Consider the following 20583-nt stretch of genomic DNA (forward strand, 5'->3'; position numbering starts at 1 on the left):
ACTTAGCTGGTTTAGAAAAACTCAGCAGAAGCTCTGACTTGACTTGGTAGAGGAAGCTTACTCAAACTCTAATGCACTTACAGTGTTTAGTGTTTGCGTGAGATCTGATATTCTCTGTTCTGGCCATTTTATTTGGACAATAATTCTGTCCAGGGAATTAAATTCTATCAGCCTTGCATGGTTCAGAGAACAGAGAATGAAGTCAGCAGCATGATAGTTGTAATATACTTACTCATAAAATGTTGTCCAACCATTTTCATTGCTTTTAGTGGCGAGGAGACCAGAGTTGCCATGGTACGTCATCATGGCCACTTCATGCCCCTGTGTTGTAACGCTCTTGAGTGCGCTGTTGGTACCGATTGTCACCCAGTAGACTTGGCCATCAGGCACCACCAGCCAGAGGGGCATCCCTGTGGAATCTCTTCGGATATTGACTAAGTTGCCGTTATTGTCGGTGATCAGGGTTATATCTCCATCTCCGGAATAAGTAAAATTGTAGAGATAATCTCCAGTGGTAAGGCTCTGAGTATAAAGATGCTTGCCACTGGTGTCAAACAAGTAGAGCTCCTGGTCTATGGGTGAGGATAACTCATATAGATTTTGTGTGTTGAGGAACGGTTTGTTTTTCCGAATAAAGCGGATTCGGATATTTCCAAGATCAGCTACATACAGCTCCCCATCTGCACACACCGCAAGGGAGGATGGCGCATTGAGTTTGGCATCCTTGGCATAGCCGTCATCCCCCGAGAAGCAGTCACAGTTAGCATCGTTCTTGCAGTCACAGCTGCTTGGTGCACCGGCAACAAGAGAAATCTCTCCATTGGTGGTGACCTGCCTGATGCGGTTGATCTTCTTCTCATCGGTCTCAGCAATATACAGGACCCCCGTTATGCGAGACGGCCAGTGCGGTAGCAGACTCCAGTGTAGCGTGGATTGCCACCTTGCTAAGGAGAAAGTGATCCATGCCTGGCACCTGGCAGTGCATGGGTCTCCCGGCCACAATTCGCACTTGGTGGTTCTCAGAGATCTGTAACACAACATTATTGTCGAGGACGTAGAGAGAATTATCCATCGGATTGACTGCCAGATCCGTGGGCCATTCCAGACGAACCTTAATGGTAAAACAACACAAGGAAATTATTACAGTGAGGCCTTTTTCACTGTGTGATTGCTACAGATCAGTCACAATGAAGATGTTTCCACATGGATTAAAAGGAGAAAACGTAAAAGAAAAACAATTAATTATTACCACTCAATATGGTGGCCATAGAGGACAAAGCCCTTGTGTGAGTGAGGGGGCTTAGCACCTGGTTACATGAAGCAGACACGTGGATACCCAGACTCTGCATTGCACCAGCGGTGGGAGCAGGGTGATGGAGAAAGGCAGACCCTCCTCAGCTCTTGATCTGCACCGTGGCTTCCCTCTGCTTTTCTACCTTGGTGTGAGGGGTCAGCGGCTGTGGGAAGGGGCATCAGTGCCCAGGAATGCAGAAGTAAACAAGAAAATCCAAAGATCCCCAAAGGGGGATTTCCCCTCCCCAAACAATCTTATGCTTGTTGACTGATGGACCCACACCTGAAAGCAGAGACCCGGGACTGGGAATTTTGTTGTGTGAAGTGCTGTGAAATCAGTCAAACAAAAAAATGATCCTTTTGCTAAAGGATTTTCCAGACAAGTGGCCGAGCTCCTCTGGGTAAATGACAAGGAGGGATAGACACAAAACTGGCAACTGTGTCAGCATGTGTGTATGTCTAAGTTATAACTATTGATTTTCTGCTTGATGCTGCAAAAATGCAAAATAGCAATTCCCAAGAAATTCAGGCAATTTCAATCTCTGGTATAAAATACCTGTGTCTTCACAGTGGTTTTCACATATTTTTTTTCTCTCATAATGGAAGAATGGGTTCAATTAACAGTGACACATCATAGTTCAACATTGATAAACCATATACACAAACAAACTGAGAAAGTGACTGGTAACACCACAAGTGAGTGAGCACTAGGGTTTTTTTATTTCTAGCTCTGCTTCTGTAATACACTGTCTTTTCAGGTGAGTCTACTCTTCTAGTTGCCAAATCTAAGACATGTGTAACAGAATTAAGGGTATTTTTTTTATATATTTTTAAAATTATTTTTTAAAAATATTTTTTTAAAAAATTAAAATACAGAACAGTAAGATTGTAAAATTGTCATTAATTTGTTTTACTTCAGGTTTATATACATTAAAAAAAAATCAGTGTTGTGCTGATGGGAAACAAACAATGCTTAAATGTTTTCCTAATGGTGCATCTTCCACATAGTAGAGGTGTGAAGGGTGACTGGAAATGAACAGCTGTGAAGAATGCTCTTGGTCGCCTGCAGCCAGGCTTTTAAATAGATTTTCAGCTAGTTAGCAAGAATAGCTATTCTGGTTGTATAATTCCCTTTCAGTCAGCCAAGCAACTCTTAAGTTAGAGCAGATGGACTTGATATCTCACAGTTAACTGAGAAGCTGGTCACTTTCTGCCATTCTCCCTGCACCCATGTGTTTTCTCCTCTGTAGCCAACAGCATGATGTGCTGTGATGGAGAGGTCTGGGATCTGGGCACACTCAAGGCTCTGCAGTTCCAGGATCTCCCTGTTTCTTTGTTTCACATCTTTCTCTCTCACCATCCATCTCAGTTGCTGCTTATTTACCTGAGGTGAACAAGTTTGGGTTTTTTTGTTTGGGTTTTTTTTTTTGGCATCTAAAAGGTGGCAACCTTATGGGAAGGAGAAGGAGCAAAGGAGAAGATGCCAGCAGGTTGAAGTCCAGCAAACCATCTCTCATTGTGATTTTACTTAAAACCAAGAACAAGAAGAAACCAGGTAAGATTTAGAGGAAGACAGGAGATTCCTATTTTTAAAGCCCGTTGTTGAACATCTCTGCCACAGCCATGCTTTACTTGTGATGCTTCTATTCATGTTAGATCCCTTTTCAACTTTTGCATTATTTTTTTTTTTAAAGCATCAGATGCAAGGTATTTAATTCATTGTGCCTTCTAATGGCTGGGCCTGTGAAGCTTATTTTCAGGGCTAAGCACTACACTGAGATCTGTCTACTCTGGTTCTCTGTTTGCAAAATCTTCCTTTTCTCAGCTCCTGGCCTATTTTAACCCTTACTGTAGTGAAAAATTATAGCCTGTGGTTTTCTCTTTAATAATGCATACCTCCATCCCTTTCAGTGGTCTTTAAGCTCCACAGCCTTGAGTTAGCATCAAGAGCAGAGTTTATTCTGAACTGACAAGGGAATTTTCAATTTCTTAAAAACCATTCCTTGTCAACTTTGGCAGCTAAATATTTCATGTCCTCATGTCCCAGGGAGCCTCGGGGACCTGACAGAAAAGACCCTTCCAGCCACTGTAAAAAATGAAAAACTACTTCCCAAGCTTTGGTTTATTTTTTTTTTTGGTTGGATGGTTGGGGTTTTTGGTGTTGGGTTTTTTTTCCTTTTTTTTTTTTTTTCCTTTTTTTCCTGCTTTGGGTTGTTGTCATTATTTTTTAATTAAACTGGTCTTCAGTGAGCTTGTCCAGAATAGGAGTGGTCAATTTGCCCATCACAGTACAAGCTGATCTAAAAATGGCTCCTGTCATTTTATAAAGGGAAAGGAAGAGTCTTCAGCTGATACATTTTAGCTCATCTCTGAAGTGTTTAAAGATGACACTGGTATACAGATAAGCCACATAACCTGACAGAAAATAATTCTTAGAACTGGAATCTACAGTGCTCTTGTGGTAACTGCCCCTGAAATTCAGATAAAGAAAAAACTATGCCTGTAAGATGAGAAGCATGCTACAAGATGGCCCTTACCCAACAAAATTTGCTTCTATAGAAGGCACGAGAGCTTTTAAACTCATAATTTCAGCTTGTTCATAAATTGTGGACAGTGGGAACCAGCTGCAAAGTAGCAAGAATAATCTTTTCAAATTAGAGGGAAAACCAAGAGGAACGGATTCCATATGGGAGCAAGGAAATTATCTAGGTAGTTACAAAACAGAAACCCCATTGACACCTATTGTGGCTGAATAACAGTACTTAGCCCTCCAGCTATGATCTATATTTTCATAGGAGAGGGGAACATTCCTGTAGCCAGGCAAACAAGAAGTGGCACAAAGGTTTCAAAGGACACTATCTTTAACCTGGCGTAATTTGACAGGTTGGCCAGTGCCCCACAAAACTGAGTGCTGGGCTGTAATGGGTTTCTCTTCTGTGCCATCCAGAAGTAAAGCAATCATCAAACTGAGATTTCTTTTTCTCTCTCTCTTTCTTTGCTTTTTTTCCTTCTCTCCACCTTTAAGCAACAGGAAGCAGCAGGACTTAAAAGCCCAGCATGATGGTGGCTACAACGAGTTTGCAATCTGATGCAATTCAAGATTCTTGTTTTCCTGCTGTTGCTAATTTTGGCACCACAGCCTCCAATCAGTATTTCCTAGATGTTAATTTGCTTTAGGTCTAAAATTGTGCTGGGCCAAATTAGGATGGGGGGAAGCAAAGAAAAAAACCCATGGTGTAGCTAAGTTGTTACAACAGAGCACGGCACAAAGACCTGCTAAAATGAGTGCTGCTGCCCGGTCTCTTTAGATTAAAGCAACTAGTTTCTTGAGAAATGAGAGTAGTGAAACCTGCCTTCCCAGGAATCTGTGTCTCCCAATTGATCAGGAGCTCTGAAAGAAGTCTCTTTTGTGGGTGGGACATCTTTAAAATCTCTCTTTGCAGAGTTCTCTGAGTTAGGTCAGTTAGGTCTTTCCTTCAGTTTTTACAGGAACTTTCTTTTTGACCCAGTCATTTTCACACCACAAAATATGTAGAGATGTAATTTTCCTTGAGCCTCTACCACTTTGTTAGACCTGGGGAGGCACACAGACATGCAGATAGGGTGAAGGCATAGGATTCTGTTTGTAGAAACCCAACCGAAACACTGTCTTACCTGAGAAATGTCCATGACAGAGTCACAGCTGAGAGGCCGAGCAGACGTCAAGTCATTGGAACCCAACACAGTTGAGATGATTCCATTCTGATCAATCCGCCTGATCATAGTGCCATCCACAAAGTAAATCAGCCCAAACTTGTCCACGGTGATGCCTGGGGAGGGAAAAAGCAAGACAGTCAGAAAGTAATGTCAACCTGACAATTACGAGATGAACTGAAGACAGTGTCTGGTTTGACACTCGTGAAACAGTAAGACTGCTGGTTTGGTTGGGAGGAATATATGTTATGGCATTCAAAAGGGATGAGATGAGAGCTGGGCACGCGGGAATCCTGGTTGTCAGGAGCTTTGAATTGGCACCACTCCACAGAAGGCACTTCCAGCTGGCACAGGATACAATTTAGAAATCCCTGCTCACTTCTGGGAAAGGGCATGGCGTTTGAATGACCTGCTGAAAGGAAAATGTTTTCTAGTAACTGCTTGCCCTGCCTGTTCAGAGACATGGCGTAATTGCTCGTGGTATGAATACTGAACCATGAACATGAAAACCTGACACTGGTGAATCTTTCAGAAATGGCAATGAAAAAGGCTGTGAAAGATCCATCAGGTCAATCAGATTCCAGATGGATAAATATGGAAGGTTTTTTCCTAGGATAACCCTAGTATTCTGTAATATTTCCCCTGATTCTGGACTCTGCTAGGTGATTCATGTCATTGTCCAAACCTCCTTTGTAGACATGGTCTGGGCAGTGGATTTGAGGTCGGCCGACCACAGTTAGAGACTGCTGATTCTCATTTCCTCACCTGCAGATATGTGCCAGTTTACTTCCCCCTAAGTATAATTTCTCAAGTATTTGTGATTTTAGCACAAGTTCCTTTAACCTTCTTTATCCCAGGCTAGCTATGCTCTGCATCTGCCATCAGAGGATTTCATAGTGCTTTACACTTACTAATTAGACCTCATATCAGTCTTTGAGCAGGATTATCCTAATTTTACATATCGGGAAAATAACACATAAAGCAATTTTCCCAAGGTCGCAGAGAAGGTCCATGACTAAGGCAGGAATAAGAAGTTAAGGGCCCCATTCACCTCTCTTTTATGTTAGTATAAATTAAAAATAACTCTGCAGATACTAATAGAGTCATCCATCTCATCTACCCTATGGTGGCAGAATGCTGCTCAGCATAATACTTGAGTGTCTTAAAGACACTAAAAGAATGTAAAGGAATAGTAAAAGACTGTAGAAGCTGGTAACACCCTTTTCTATGCAAGTGAAAATTCTCCTTGGAATATATGAAAATTAGGATCTTCCTGTTTGGTTTCTTCCACTAGCAGGGTAGCAATCACTTGGCAAAAGCAGACATCTGCATGCTGCATCCAAGCAAGTATCTGGAGCTTTTCCAATCGGAAGAGGGAAATATCTACTTCTAGGGTGCAATTCATATCACCCTAAAGCAGATATCCATAAGAGATTATATGGATCCCATCAGAAACACCTTTTCCTCCCCATCGACTATAGAGAAAATATCTCCAAAGGAAACATTTACACTGGAGACAGATTAAACTAGTGAGATGAATCCTCACTATAATGTTTTTCTGGCTGTCATCATGGTGAAAGAAATGATGGAAAATCTGTTTCAGATAGAAAGCTTTGAGAATGTTTCTGAGGAGCGATCTGATCTTGTGTTTCTCCAAAATGCTGTTTTACAGCCAGATCCCTTTGTTCGAAACATTTACCCTCAGTCTCTATCCACTGTGAGCTATGCTGTGAAGTACAGACGCAGCAGCAGTTCACAGATCAAAAATTTTAGATTTTCATGTAGCAGAGCCTAATCCTCTCATTGCTTTGGCAATTAAAATCATGGCCTTCATCCAGCACTGTAACTATCGCATGGGCTGGAAGCCATGGAGCCATGGAGGTGGGTGATACGTGGAAAAACATTTCATATTTGGTCATACTGAAATTCACAGAAGATAATCTAGCCTGGAAGTAATGGCAGGAAAACCTCAGGACTGAGTCATTGTTTGAGAGAAAGAACAAACTTCTCCATTGAGCTGAGGTGAAAGAAGGGATTCAGACATGGTTGCAACCTGTTGATTCAAAGTCAATTAGGAGTCAGGGAACTGATGATTCAGATCACTGAGTTGAATGGGAGCTGTGGGGTTTTGCTGGGAGGTAAAACCAGCATTTTCCTTAGTTCCTCACAGCGTCTCCCTCTCCGAAGGGCATTATTTTGATCTGGATTGGATAACTGACCATTAGAACAGTGAAGTTTCAGAATACCCTCTTGGGTAGTGAGGGGAAAAAAATTACTTGCAGCTTTTAAGATGAAGTTCATTAATTTTGGAGGACATTGTATGGCAGGATTGCTGAAGATAATGGATGACAGGACTAAATGACCCCCAAAATTGCTTCTAGTCTTACATCCAATACCAATTCATGCCGGGACACGGCTGATCTTTGGCAGGTCCGTGCAACAAGAACCTTGAAGAGGAGCAGAAGGTACCTGTTGCACATCTGAATGCTACGGCAGAAGCCACAGCACTAGTGGCTATTTATTCTTGCTACACGTTATAAACACATCAGTTGTATCTTAGCACTTTGTCGAAAGCTTGCAGAGGGATCTGGCAGTATAAACATCAATATCTCACTGGCATCCACGACTTTCTGGAAGTTGCCTTCACCTGCCATGAGACCTGTCAGCCTTGTGCCCCAGTTGGTGCCCTGTTCAATGAGTCGTCCAGGATGCTGGCACATGTCACCTGTCACTGGCATCTGCTGTTGAAGGTTACTGCTCCTCTAATTATTTTGCCTGCTGAATGGCAAGTTCTTTAATGTTTGCTGGTATTAGCTTGACAACCAAGAACACAATTGAGCTCTTCAAGCAATGTGGTAGACGTGCTTTTTCAGGAAAGGCATGATAGAAGGTTTAGTTGATCTTAATTGGCTTTTGTCAAACACGAGAGGCTCTTATCCGTTCCTAGGCTCACAACGAGTATTTTTCAGGGTGCCTGTCCATTAGCCTGTGTGACAGGCCAGGAGCCAGTGAAGGGTGGCAGGCTGGATAATGTGATTTTAAATGAGGCAGAATTTTCTCTCTTAGCTAGTTCCATATGTATTGGATTGGATTTATCAGCATCGTATGCTGACAGTTGCTCACGGTGTTCAGTGCTGAGGTTTGATGGCTGGCCTGATTAACCAGTTACAGTAATAGTAACCTGTACGTACTTTGGATCTCAAGCCAGCTCTGATCAGTTGATAGAGCACAACTTTATTTTGCATCCCAGCTTAGACAAAGAGCTTGCATGCCCCAGTAAGTTAAAGTGGTACAGAAAAGTTACCACTTACCACCTTGCTCCAGGGCCATGGCATGCGCGTGTGTTATCACAGAGCACTCCTCTGCTTATCCCTCTTTCACGCAGGCTAAGCAATCTCAATTGCCTTGCATTTCCTAAGACATTCTGCAGGGTAACAGAGTTTTCAGTCTGTCAAAGCCCTAAATTCCCATTTGCACATGCACCTCGCACGGCAACTGCTCCAAACCCTTCCTGACTGATTGTCTTGGAATCGAATCTAATTATGGAGAGGAGCCCTGCTCTCCCACTGACAAGTGTCTTTGGATGGATGACTTCTGTGGAGAGGGAAAGAAGCATCTCGCAGTTTCTTTGCAGCAGATTGTAGAGGTTAGATTGGACCTTTCTGTGTTTCCTTTCTGCTAATGGCACAGTTCCAGCACTGGGAGCCGGCTCCTAAAATGGGCAGAGGAATGGGTAATCCACATGTTATGCATGCAAAGCCAAAGACCTTGGCTTGCTTTGGCAGAAGGCTCCTCTCATGTTTCCATAGGAACATAAGGGAATCAAAAGATTTTCAGCACATAGCTTGAAGTTCAATCTCACAGTTACTGAGAGAAAACATCTGCTGCCAGTACCCAGGTAGAGTTGAAGATCTAAACTTTAAGCTCTGAGATATGAAATACAGATGTTACAAAATCATGTTGGCTCCTCCTGGATAGTCGGCAATCCCGTAAGAAACAAGGGCTTAAAGCAGCATGTCCACCACACCAGTGAGTTTTGCTGATAGAGCGCTGTGACACAATGACATTTGCTTGAAATGTCAGGACCTTGTAGTGCGAGGAGGTGACAGCACATCATCCTGCAAATGGCTACTGGGGCATGGTGGGTTTCATCTAGAAGATGAACCATTAAATGATTGCATTGGACATGTACCTCTACTTAGGAAAAAAAAGGGGGGGAACAAACCTTTTAAGAAAAAAAAAAAAAAAAAAAGGTACTAAAAGAATCCAAATTTGGAGCTATCTTGTCTAGCTGGATGCTGAATGACTGAGTGATAAAATGGCAGATGAAAATCAATGTCAATAAGTACAGAAGAATTCACAGGGGAAGGAGTAAGCCCAACTACCCATATGCAATGACAAGCTGTAAAATAGCTCATGGTAAAAAAGATTTCGGAATTCCTGTGAAAAGTTTTCTGCAAAGATCAGCTGTGTGCTCTGCAGTGGTCAGGGAGGGAGCTAGAAGACAGCAAAGGATTAGGAAAGGCATAGAGAGAACAGAAAACAATGTTCTGTCCTCAAAAAGACCACACTTTTTCAGGCTGTAGCTAACGAAATGGTGAAAATTATGAGCACAGGATGCCTGGAAGGACAAAACTAGGTGTTCAGGGAGGTTTCTAGCCCAGCTGATGGTGGCATCTAAGCACAGGTCCAGGTGCAACCTCTTCAGAAAGTCCCCTAAATGTTGATGACTAGAATCTGGAGTGTTAGCAGGTAAAGACCACTCTGTCATTGCCCCTTTCCCTGTGTGTCTTTTCTGGCCCCAGGCCACAGTAAGAGACAAGATATTTTGTTCAATCAGCCTCTGGTCTTCTCTGAAATAGCCCTTATGTTATCATTTGACAATAGAAATGTTAATGGATTGCAGAGGGTTGAATTTCTCCTTTTAATTCTGTTGAATTAGTGAACACTTAGTGAACAACTGAGATTTTGTTTACACATTCAGCAGGACACAGTGAAGGAAGCAATCTGTCCCCAAATTAATTACTTCATTCTCATTGTTTTTATGGTGCTAAATGAACAAGATGCCCCCTCCCCCAGCACGTCCCTTCTGAAACCTTCTTCCTATTGTGTCAGACTTGTCACTGCAATCTCTCTTAATTGCAAGCTCCTTGGTAATTTCTCTGCCACAACATTTTTCCGAGGAGAACCACTGGTGAGTACTCAGATGAAAACAAATGCTCTGACAAGCTGGAGTTTTAATTTTTCTTTAGATTGCTTGTAGAAGAGGATCATTATTAGCAGATGATAATTAGAAAGTGGTAACACTTTAATTTGCAAGGATATATTGAAATTCATTAGCATCTGAAAGGTTTGCTGTGCTCTGTGGCAAATGAATTGTAAGTACCAGACTGGTTCCTAATAGCGATGATAAATACCCTGACCAAACAACTGCCACCACTGTTCCATCCGTTGATCTACCCGTCCTGTATTTGTACAGCCTACCTTTATCAGAGCAGCCAAAGACAGGGGAAGGATGAAATTCCTGGGGTGGGTTTTATTCCTCCTAAAATATTCCCCAAGCTGATCATCTAAAGGGAGTTCTCTCTCCTTCCATGGAGAGAGACAAGAACCTTTGACCAGAAGGTACTTCAGAGAAATGTATCGACAGAACAAGGGATGATGGCTTTAAACTGAAAGAGGATAGATTTAGATTGGATATAGGGAAGAAATTTTTTTTTGCAATAAGGGTGGTGAGACACAGGCATAGGTTGCCCAGAGAAGCTGTGGATGCCCCATCAATGGAAGTGTTCAAGGTCAGGTTGGACGGGGCTGGGAGCAGCCTGATCCAGTGAAAGATGTCCCTGCCCATGGCAGGGAGGTTGGACTAGATGATCTTTGAAGGTCTCTTCCAACCCAAAGCATCCCATGGTTCTATGATTCTATGAAATTATCCACTCTGAACTCATGGGAGTTGAGGTGGGAACTGTGAGAGGTGATCAGAACTGTGGGGAAAAGGCTGCTGCTGAGAAAGTGGAGAACTATTCTGAATGGTGTTAGCTCATCCTTCAGGCTAGTGACTCCAGGAGGAGATGGGCACTCCCAGAAAGTGGTTCATCCCACCTTGGACATGTGTGCTGACATAGAACAAATCGTCTTCAGGGTACCACTTTATTTCTACTGAGAGCCAAAAATATCTACTTAGACCAGACGCTTGACTGGTCCAAGAGGCTAAATGTAGATGCAAAAGTATACGTTGACACTTCATAACCAATTCTCCAGTCTTTATGAATTGCTGATTTTCATCTGGCAGGAGTATATTCCCTCAGTATTTTCCAGCAAGCTGCAAATATCAGCTAATTAAAACATCACAAAAATGGAGGGAAGACCTTGTTTCCTTACAGTTCCTTACTTCGAACTAGTGCAAAGGTGTACTTAAAATACACAAGTCCTAATTTGCATGAAGTAATTATCTTCAGTCAAAAAATAGCTTTAGCCTTACAGAGTAGAGTTCCCAAAGTGTGGCGATTCTTGAAGAACCGAACTTTCCAGGTCCTTCCCTGGCCAGCTGATATCTCTATGGCTACAGAGTAATTTTCTAATTTCCTCTGACCATTCACTTAGGGGTGTTTATTCCCCTGCCAAGTCAGGGAAGCAGAGGGTAACCTGAGGACTACTGGGTGCTTGTACAGTAAATCCTTTTTATTTTGAACTATTCTGAAATACAATTGCACGGAAGACAAGCATTTGCTGGATTTTTCTGCTGGGATGAACTGCCGTGAAGGTACAGACAATGCTGACATTACATTGTCAGTGTGAGTTTTCACTGTTAATCATTTATTGAGGTGAATTGGAAGTGAGTCACACCTGCCAAAGCTATTGTCTCAGCAGGCTTTGCAAACTCAGACTAGAACCAGATCAGGGAACGCTGCTCATGAACTTTCCATTGGCAGTGTGGGCTTTCTAGATTATTATTTTCTTGTTGCCATTTTGCTTTGTGTCATTTCCTCTTTCACCCTCAATTTACTTCTATTTTGTGAAATTTCAGAGCTGTGAGGAATGAATGCATGCATTTTGCTGGGGTATGATTGAAGTGGAAGAACAGCCTCCTGAGAGCTTGAACTGCCAACAAGAAGGATTTCAAGTGCTGAAAGCTTTGAACTCCAGAGCTCTGTTTCCTATAGCAAAGCAGAAACATAAGTCATCTAAACCTTGCAACATCCATCCACGTAGGGAAATTAATAATATTCCTCTTATCTTGTACCAGGGAGAATGGAGGTCCAACAAAAGTTGTGGGGTTGTTGTGTTTGGTGGTTTGGTTTTTTTTTTTCTTCACTGGTTGAACATCAAAGTGGTGCAGAAAATTGGATTACAGATTTCTGGATTCCCTGATCTCATGACTCATCTGCTGGACTGCCTGAATCTCTCTGCCCAAGCCACTTATTTTTCTTTTCACTCAGGCCGCCCATTTCAGTGAAACGATTTCTACACTGCAACCTGACCACAGTTCCCTTTCTGTAGCTGTTCCCTTTCTGTATCTGTGCCTCTGGCAATACTTTATCCCAATATAATGGTCACCTCATGGGAGTCTGGAGTGTTCGGAAACCATGGTGGGCCCTTTGACTATTATGAGGGTAGCAGTTTGGTTTTCAGTGCTTTTTTTGGGGAAAAAAAAAAAGACAACAACGTATATTTTTCTGCATCCTGCCAGGAAACAACTACCTGACATGTAACAAAACAAACAAACAAAAAAATCACAACTAGAGCTCACACAAAAGATCACTAAATCAGTTTGGGTTCCTGGATTCAGTAACAATAATGTCATTGTATGTCAAGGAAAATAACTTCCTGAGAAGTCTAACCACGAAGAGAAACAACAGCTCAGCTGTCTTCATCTTGCCTGCTCTTTGTAAAATAATTTGTTAAAGGATCCCCGAGTTTTGCCAACAGGTTGCTTTGCAAAGAGGTTGGGATAGGCTTGGAAATTGCCGTGGTGTGGAGGGAGGGACCTACCTCTCCCAGATGCAAGAAAAATAGGAAACCTGCAGCACCTTGACGCCGAAGCCAAGAACCTATAAATAATTCCTCACAATCCTAACAGCTGGGAGAGAAGACATACAACAGGCAAAAATGCCACATTTTTAAAAGCATTCCTGCATGGGCGTCCTTCTCACTCCTCTTCACAAACACTGCAGAAAGTGTGTACACCAACAGTATCTTCCACCTCATCTCCATACCCTCCGTGTATTTTCCTCTGAGGAGCTGTGGACAGCTGGGAGGAGCGACATCCTCCATATGCAGAGCTTGTTACCTTGAGACTGCCAGACTGAAGTCTTGGCTACACGCAGGACTGCATACGTTTGGCTAAACCTGTTTTGAACAGTTTAGTTCACAGTCATGAAGGCTGTGTGGTGCTTTCATTCTGATCTGACTGTGCTTTTATCACATTTAAGTAAGCTCATCAGGAACCAGGTAAAGTTAGGGCCACCAAGATGACGAGGGGACTGGAGCATCTCCCTGGTGAGGAAAGGCTGAAGGAGCTGGGGCTGTTCAGCCTGGAGGAGAGAAGGCTGAGAGGGGACCTCATCAATGCCTACAAATATCTTAAGGGTGAGTGCCAAGAGGATGGGACCAGGCTCTTTCAGCGGTGCCCAGCAACAGGACAAGGGGCAACGGGCACAAACTGCAACACGGGAACTTCCATCTGAATGTGAGGAAGAAGAAGTTTGAGGGTGACAGAGCCCTGGCACAGGCTGCCCAGAGAGGCTGTGGGGGTCTCCTGCTCTGGAGACATTCAAAGCCACCTGGATGTGGCTCTGTGCAACCTGCTCTAGAAGAACTGCTTTAGCAGGGGTTGGGCTAGATGGTGTCCAGAGCTCCCTTCCAACCCTGACCATGCTGTGATTCTGTGAAGTCATGCTGAGTTAGACCATTCCCATATTAGCATCCACCCCCCATAGGGTTGAAGCTGGATGCCAAGATATATAATGTCAATGTATAAACCTCAGTTTAGGTATCTCTGATCTGTATGATGGTTTTGCTGTTATTTTATAGATACAGCAATGCTTATAGAGCTTTTTTATTTTTTTGATGGCAGAAAGCCTCAGTGAACTGAACGTTAGTGAATCCAGTCCAGACTGGAAAGGACCAAACACTGTTACCTGGTAAGGAGGAGCAGTGGTTAAATGGGTGTAAAATTGATGGGTGGATTTGTTCTATGGCCTTTTGGACATGTGCCCATCATTACACCCCTCTGGTTTGGCACTCTTCCCAGACACCTCAATAAGAAGAACCAGGACTGCCTGAGAGTGAGACACAGCCACTTATTTCCAGAGGCAAGCCCTTAGGACGTGTTTGTGGGTTGGCTGGGGAAGGCTTGCAAAATCTGTGGACATTTTCTGAATTGGAGAGGAGAGCAGCCTCTAGCATGACTAAACAAGCCCCTTTCAAAAAGATCCCTTTAAAAAATCCTCTGCGGAAGAAGCAGTCTCACCCCTGGGATTTGTGAGGGTAGCATCAGTGCCTTTGCCTCCATCTCCACAGCGGGTATCATCAAACGGGAGGCACTGATCCCCAGTTCCAGCCAAGACCTCTGAATTCTTCACAATGTCTTTCACTGATGTGGTTGACTTGATTTTATAGATACGTCGGCTGTTGGTGTCGGAGAGGTAGATGGAGCCAGTGATTGGATCTGTGGTCAAGTAATACTTATGAGCTGGGCTGTGGCTGAAAAACAAGGGTATGACATTATTATTTTTTTTTTTGGATGATTTGTTTTCTTAAGTCGACAGGCAATGCAAACACTTTAGAGAATAAAAACGCACAGACAGGCAGACCGGGAAAGTGAAGCAGTGCTGTATTTGACTGTATTAGCACACGGTGTGTTACAGCACAGCATCCTGAACTATATGTGTCACCAACCACTGTGCCTGGGGTGCTCTCTGGCATGGAGGGCAGATACCAAAGGGAAGTGCTCACTGACCTGAGCCAAAATCATGCCAGGAACTACTACAGGTTGAGTCCCAGTGCCTGAGTTTTCTAAATTTACTTAATACATATATATACATAGTCCTGAAAGTGGTGTTAGTGCAGTGCCAGAAAGTGAAGCGAAAACATAGTACAGTAGGGGCAGAAAACAAAACAAAACAAAACAAAGAAATTAAAAAATCTTTCCTCCCAAGAAAGACCCCAATACAAAACCCCCAATGCAGACCCCCATGTATAAAGCACTTAAAGATAAACTCTTCAAGATCACTGCATCAAGGCTTATCTGGTGCTCTTGCTGACTCCAGTAAAGGCTCTAGAATCCTGTCCTGCCCCCGTGGAGATTAGGGGAAGTCCTGCCATTGAATTCAGCTGGACCTCAGTGAAAAAAAACCCAAAATGGTTCTTGGAGTGCCACATTTTGCCCTAAGTAAAACATGACCTAGAAGAAGGGCTGAGGAACATGAACATCAGTCCCCTATTACACCCCATTTACTCACTGCTTCCTTGAAAACAAGAAAGAATGGCTGAGAAAATGGGGTAAACAGACAAAAAAAACGTTTTTAGCTCCATGACCACAACACCAAATGAGCCCAAGACTGAAGAAGTGAATAAACTAGCACCCACCTTATGGAAAGCATTCAATAAGACTGGCCAGAAAAAAACCACCAGATGAGTTTAGATGCAATTAGAAAAAATTGTCTTTCAAGGATTCTATCTATAGTTTAATATAGCTACTAAACTTATTAGCTTCTTTTATTAAAATCGTTTGCTACTGGTGTGTGTTAGGCTGCATCTCTTCTAAGCCTGCAACCAACAGATTAAAATTGTAACACCTGCTGCCTGAACACAGGTCTCCTTCCTGCTAAGAAAGGCTAAGTAGTGATTAGAACAAGTATAAAAAAGTCTTTACTTTTCTCCGGAACACCTTCATAAGAATTCATAATAAACATATATAGGCCGTAGTTCACAATTTTGCACTTAGTGGAATTGTTCCAGGAGAAGCTGGTTAGAAATGTGTTGATCACAGTTGACGCTATCCCTCATAGTAAGAAAATTCCTCTCTTTTTCAGCCTCTATGTTAGGAAAATTAACCCTTTTCAGACATATAAAAACTACTGAATTATTCTCTGCTTAAAAAAGCTGTAAGGTGGTTCTTCATTTGAATTACTTAATACTTTGGGGGGGAAAAAAACGACTGAGCCTTTCTGATTTATTCTGGAATATCCCTTGTGATTTATCCTATTAAAGTCTGAACAGATTCCATCTCCACAAATGACACTGATTCTTGCTAAATAAAATGCTCTGACCTTCCAAGACAGCTCCAGCCTGACAGTTCAGTCTCCATCTGTATTCCTTTCCAATGACAGCAGGCTGGTGGGGTATTATTTCATTTACCTGCACGTCACTCACACTAAGGAAGTGGCTTCAACCCTGGTGGAAGAAGTTCCCTGTGGGAATCCATCATCCATTTTGATCGGGGCCTTGCATTTTCCACTGACTGTCCTAACAAAGCCCAGCTGAATGTCAGTCAGCTTTTGAGCTGTTCATAATCTCTATTTTGCATGAGAGGTGGACAAGAGGAAGGCATTTTTAATGGCACTTTGCAATTCCTTAGCATCTTTGCCTGGCCAGCACAGATAGCTTTCCCCGAGTCTTACAGCAGGCCACTCGCAGATGGGCAAAGGCACATGACTTAACCAAAGATGGAGAAAAATGGTGGCAGAACTGGAAGTTCCTACTCCCCTCTCCCGGCACTATCATTGTAATTCATTTTTGGATTTCATAGCCTCACTCTGCTGCATTTTATTATTGATCACAACCTTCTGTGGAAAAGAGAGATCTTAAAACTATTTTCGAATCCCAGCTCCTGTGTAGAATGGACACCGAAACACATGCTGGCTACTTTTAACCATGGATCAGAGAACCAGGTAAAAGCAAAACATTCATCCAGCAGAAAAACTGAATGGTGCTTCCCACCCAAATTTACTGACTAAGTGAAAAACTGTAATATTAAGGTAATACTTTGAGTAGCTGCTGGTAACCCAAGTTTATTTTTATTAATGAGGTCCTGAATATAGATGCTGCAAAAAACCAGGGGTGAGTTCAAAGCTCATAATCATCAAAAAATTAGCTCTGAGTGGTTAAACTTTTAATCCTCTGCATAGCTGGCTGCCACAGAGGCACACACACCCATACTAGCAAATGTGCTTTGGAAGAGGTAGAGGTAGAAATTTATGTTGGTTAAACTACCCATAGGACAGCAATAATCCTGGGTCACTTAAAATCGTGGGTCACTTGGGTCTGGATTTTACCTGGTGAGCTGATAGTGAAACTCCTAAGACATACAGTTACCTTTCTAAATCTAATGTGACTAATGATATGGGCATCTCCATCATCTTTTCAGAAAAGAACATCTTTTCTGCCGCCTGGCTCTGTGAGTGGTAGGAAGTGCTGGTTCATTTTTATTGGCTAGACTTTACTTTTGCAAGCATGGTTTATCATGGTCTTCTACACCCTGCTCCGTGCACAGGGCTTTTGTGGGTGGAAGCCCCCTGGGATGGCTTAGGCGATGGAGTATTTAACCTGGGATGCTCTGGACCAGGGAGGGTAAAACACAAACTGTTGAAAATAGTTGAGCTGGAATTTACTCCCCTCTGCCAATGGTTTTCAGCACTGAATTGGGAAGTTATCACGCTCTGCCCCTGCATGAATTTGATAGCGTTATACACTGGAGCTTTTGTTTAACACTTTGAGATCCTTCAGGAGGAGAGAAGCTCAATAAACCTATGTTGGTAATGTGATAGTTCCCAAAAAGCTTCCCTTCATCCGTGATAATGCATGAGCACTGGAACCAGGAACGCTGGGGCTTTGCTTTTTATTTAAAGTCACAATCAGCAGGCAAATCCAAGTGGTAAACTGGACTGAACCGAACAACAACTGAAATAAATCTTGCCTGGGGCGAAGCAGACAAGATTTTCTTTTTCCTTTCATCCTCTCTCATTGCTCAGTTAGATAACAGACCAAAACAACAGGCAGTACTTTTTACTACTCAGAAGACTTAATCAGTTACAGTATTTGTAGCCTTCGAATATTTATTCCCCATACTGACACTGCTACCACTAGAAAAGGGCTGTGGGTGAAGAGCTCATTTCTCATTCAGAGTGTTCCTTTAGCTTTTAAAGTTTTTTAGAAGAAACCCTAAGCATTGCATTGATCTTTTAAGCCCCTGAAGCAGCAAAATAGTTGCAGGGCTGGGGGGGGGCTGCTCCCTGGCCAAGAACACTTTAATGGGCATGATGGTGTAGTCACTGGGGATGAGGACAGCTCCATGAGCAGAAGTTCTGCACGCCAAAGAGAAATGGAGGTGACGTTGCTTCCTTGTATGCTTGTGATACAGTGATGTACTGGGGAAGCACAAGGAAATCTTCCAAGCCCACAGTGATCCCAGTTGTTCGGGCATGCATCTAGTCTCTCTCATACATCTGCCTTGTCCCTTTCCTTTTTTCTTTCTCATTACTGGGACAGGGTCATGCCAGCACCATTTGGGGAGCTCTGCTGGTATGTTACGAGATTCAAACTCCATTTCAAAGTGCCTATGCTTTATGTGACTCCTCACACGCAGGCACAAGGAAGGAAAGTGATAAAAAGCTGGGTGAAGAGGCAGACATGTGACAATTGTGGGCCACTTCTGTTGTACTGTAACAGACACACAGGCTTTAAGCAGAGGTTGATATTATCCCCCTTTGGGCCCAGAGCCCGTGTTTTGGAGGAGTCTGAGGAAAGAACCTCCTGTTCCAGAGTGGGAAACCAGTCTCTAAGGAATAAAGATGAGAACAGGGAGATGGTCCCTGGTTTCAGCGGGTTACCTAGAACATGTCAGCACATGTGCAGACTGCACCTTTTTACCAGCTTCTGTTCGATGCCAGGGGATTCACTACAAGGTGGAGGCTTACAGCTGAACTGGCTGCCTCAACTCCCTTTATAGGCAGCACAGAGAAATGGCATCTTTTGGGGTATCATTTGTCTGACTAACTTTCAACATTTATCTTACAAGATGAACTGCATCTTAGTTTCTCAAATGCAAGGGCATCTACAGCTCCTCTGAAGGACGACTGCTGTGGAAGGTAACAGTATGGCTCTGGCTTCCTCTGTGGTCAACAGACAAGAGCAGTCATACCACCCGTAACAGCGGATCTGAATAAACCCCTGGGGCTTCTTTGGATCTGATGTCTCTGTTTAAGGACATGAAACCACCTCCATAAAACTTTCTGTCTTAGCTGCCCTCTTTCTCCCTGAGCCTTGCTGGCCACATGCATTTGCTGGTAACTAAAGAAATACCAAATTCCTGCAGCCAAGCATTTTTTGTTCGGCAGGGCTATGTTTCCATGGCTGCATGCTAAGCACCCTGCAGCTCACAAACAGAGGATTTTATTGTAGCTTGTGTGAGGTACTGGTCTTTTTTTCCCTAGGTGACATTCAATAGATTAATACATAAGGAGGCCACACAGTGCAGTGAGCTGAATTTACACTTGGCCTTTTGGTGTTTTCAGTTTGTGTGTGATGCCCAAAGCTCTTCTAGTGTCACAGGCTGGATAATAAAACTTCATAGCAATGCCATAAGCCAACCCAGGGACTGCAAAGGACTTCTGATTCAATCCTAGGGCAGTTTTCTGAGATACTTCTCTTTGCCACTAATTGCAGATTTGTCTCTCTAAGGTATGAATGGAAACAAGAAAGGAAGAATATATTTAAGTGTGGTCACTTTTTGCATATTTGCAAGATAGAAATGCCTCACCACACTCCATGTTCCTGCAGAGAAAAAATAATTCTAATTAACTGCAAATTATTATTTCCATGCTTGGAAGAAGTCATTAGCTTCTATAAGCCCATCAAGATAAGTCCATACACAGACACACCGGAGTAATTTCCTATCAATCTATTACTGAATGACAGATGGGTGTAAACCTGGGAGGCATCACAATTTGGTGATGCTTTCTGGCTTAGCTAACATCCCCCATGGTGACACACAACGATTTTGGCTGTTGCAGCATTAGACCTTGGCTACCTGTGCTGTGCTGTAGCTTCTTAGTTGGTAGCTGCAGAACCTCTGGAGATCAAGCTCACCACCGGCTACATGGCAGGGAGGAATCCTTTCCCCTGAAGTGAGGAAACATTTGTATATGGATTGCAGCTTTTCCAAACCACCTTTGCAACTGCTGCCTGTCAATGGTGTCAAGCTTAGGACCTGCTGGAGCTCAAAGCACCGTAACATTAGTTACGACTACGCCCACTCATTTCCCCATGGCTCAGGAATGAAGAGTCTTTCTAACAAGGGGGATTACAGCAAATGACACAGAACAGATGCTAACTCACACATGTGACTCCTTTAACGTAGTTGCAGATGGGAGTATTTGATCTAGAGCTCCTCGCCTTCCGCCCTCACCTGCCCCCCTTTGGACTGCACTGACGCAGGCATGTCTTGGCATTCTTTCATTTAATTTCTTAGTATTTAGGAATTGCCTAAAAGCTGAAGCCCTGCCAACATTGTAAGACTCTGGTAGCATTTGCAGCATTTGCGGCCAGTCCATATATCTTCACTCATTTATTGCCTTCATATATAAAAGCTCTTCT

At 43.0% G+C, this 20583-nt stretch overlaps 1 protein-coding gene across 1 annotated transcript in view; it reads right to left on the reverse strand.

Moving 5' to 3' along the window:
- TENM4 (teneurin transmembrane protein 4) overlaps positions 1-20583 on the reverse strand; it is a 353678-nt gene that overhangs the window by 44132 nt on the left and 288963 nt on the right. Inside the window, 4 exon segments of the mRNA XM_055703071.1 lie at positions 233-888; positions 890-1111; positions 4948-5102; positions 14459-14691. Of these exon segments, the coding sequence (XP_055559046.1) occupies positions 233-888; positions 890-1111; positions 4948-5102; positions 14459-14691 (1266 nt within the window).

The sequence above is a fragment of the Falco cherrug genome, chromosome 2, assembly GCF_023634085.1.
Source record: "Falco cherrug isolate bFalChe1 chromosome 2, bFalChe1.pri, whole genome shotgun sequence".
In the NCBI taxonomy this organism is placed as follows: Eukaryota; Metazoa; Chordata; class Aves; order Falconiformes; family Falconidae; genus Falco; species Falco cherrug.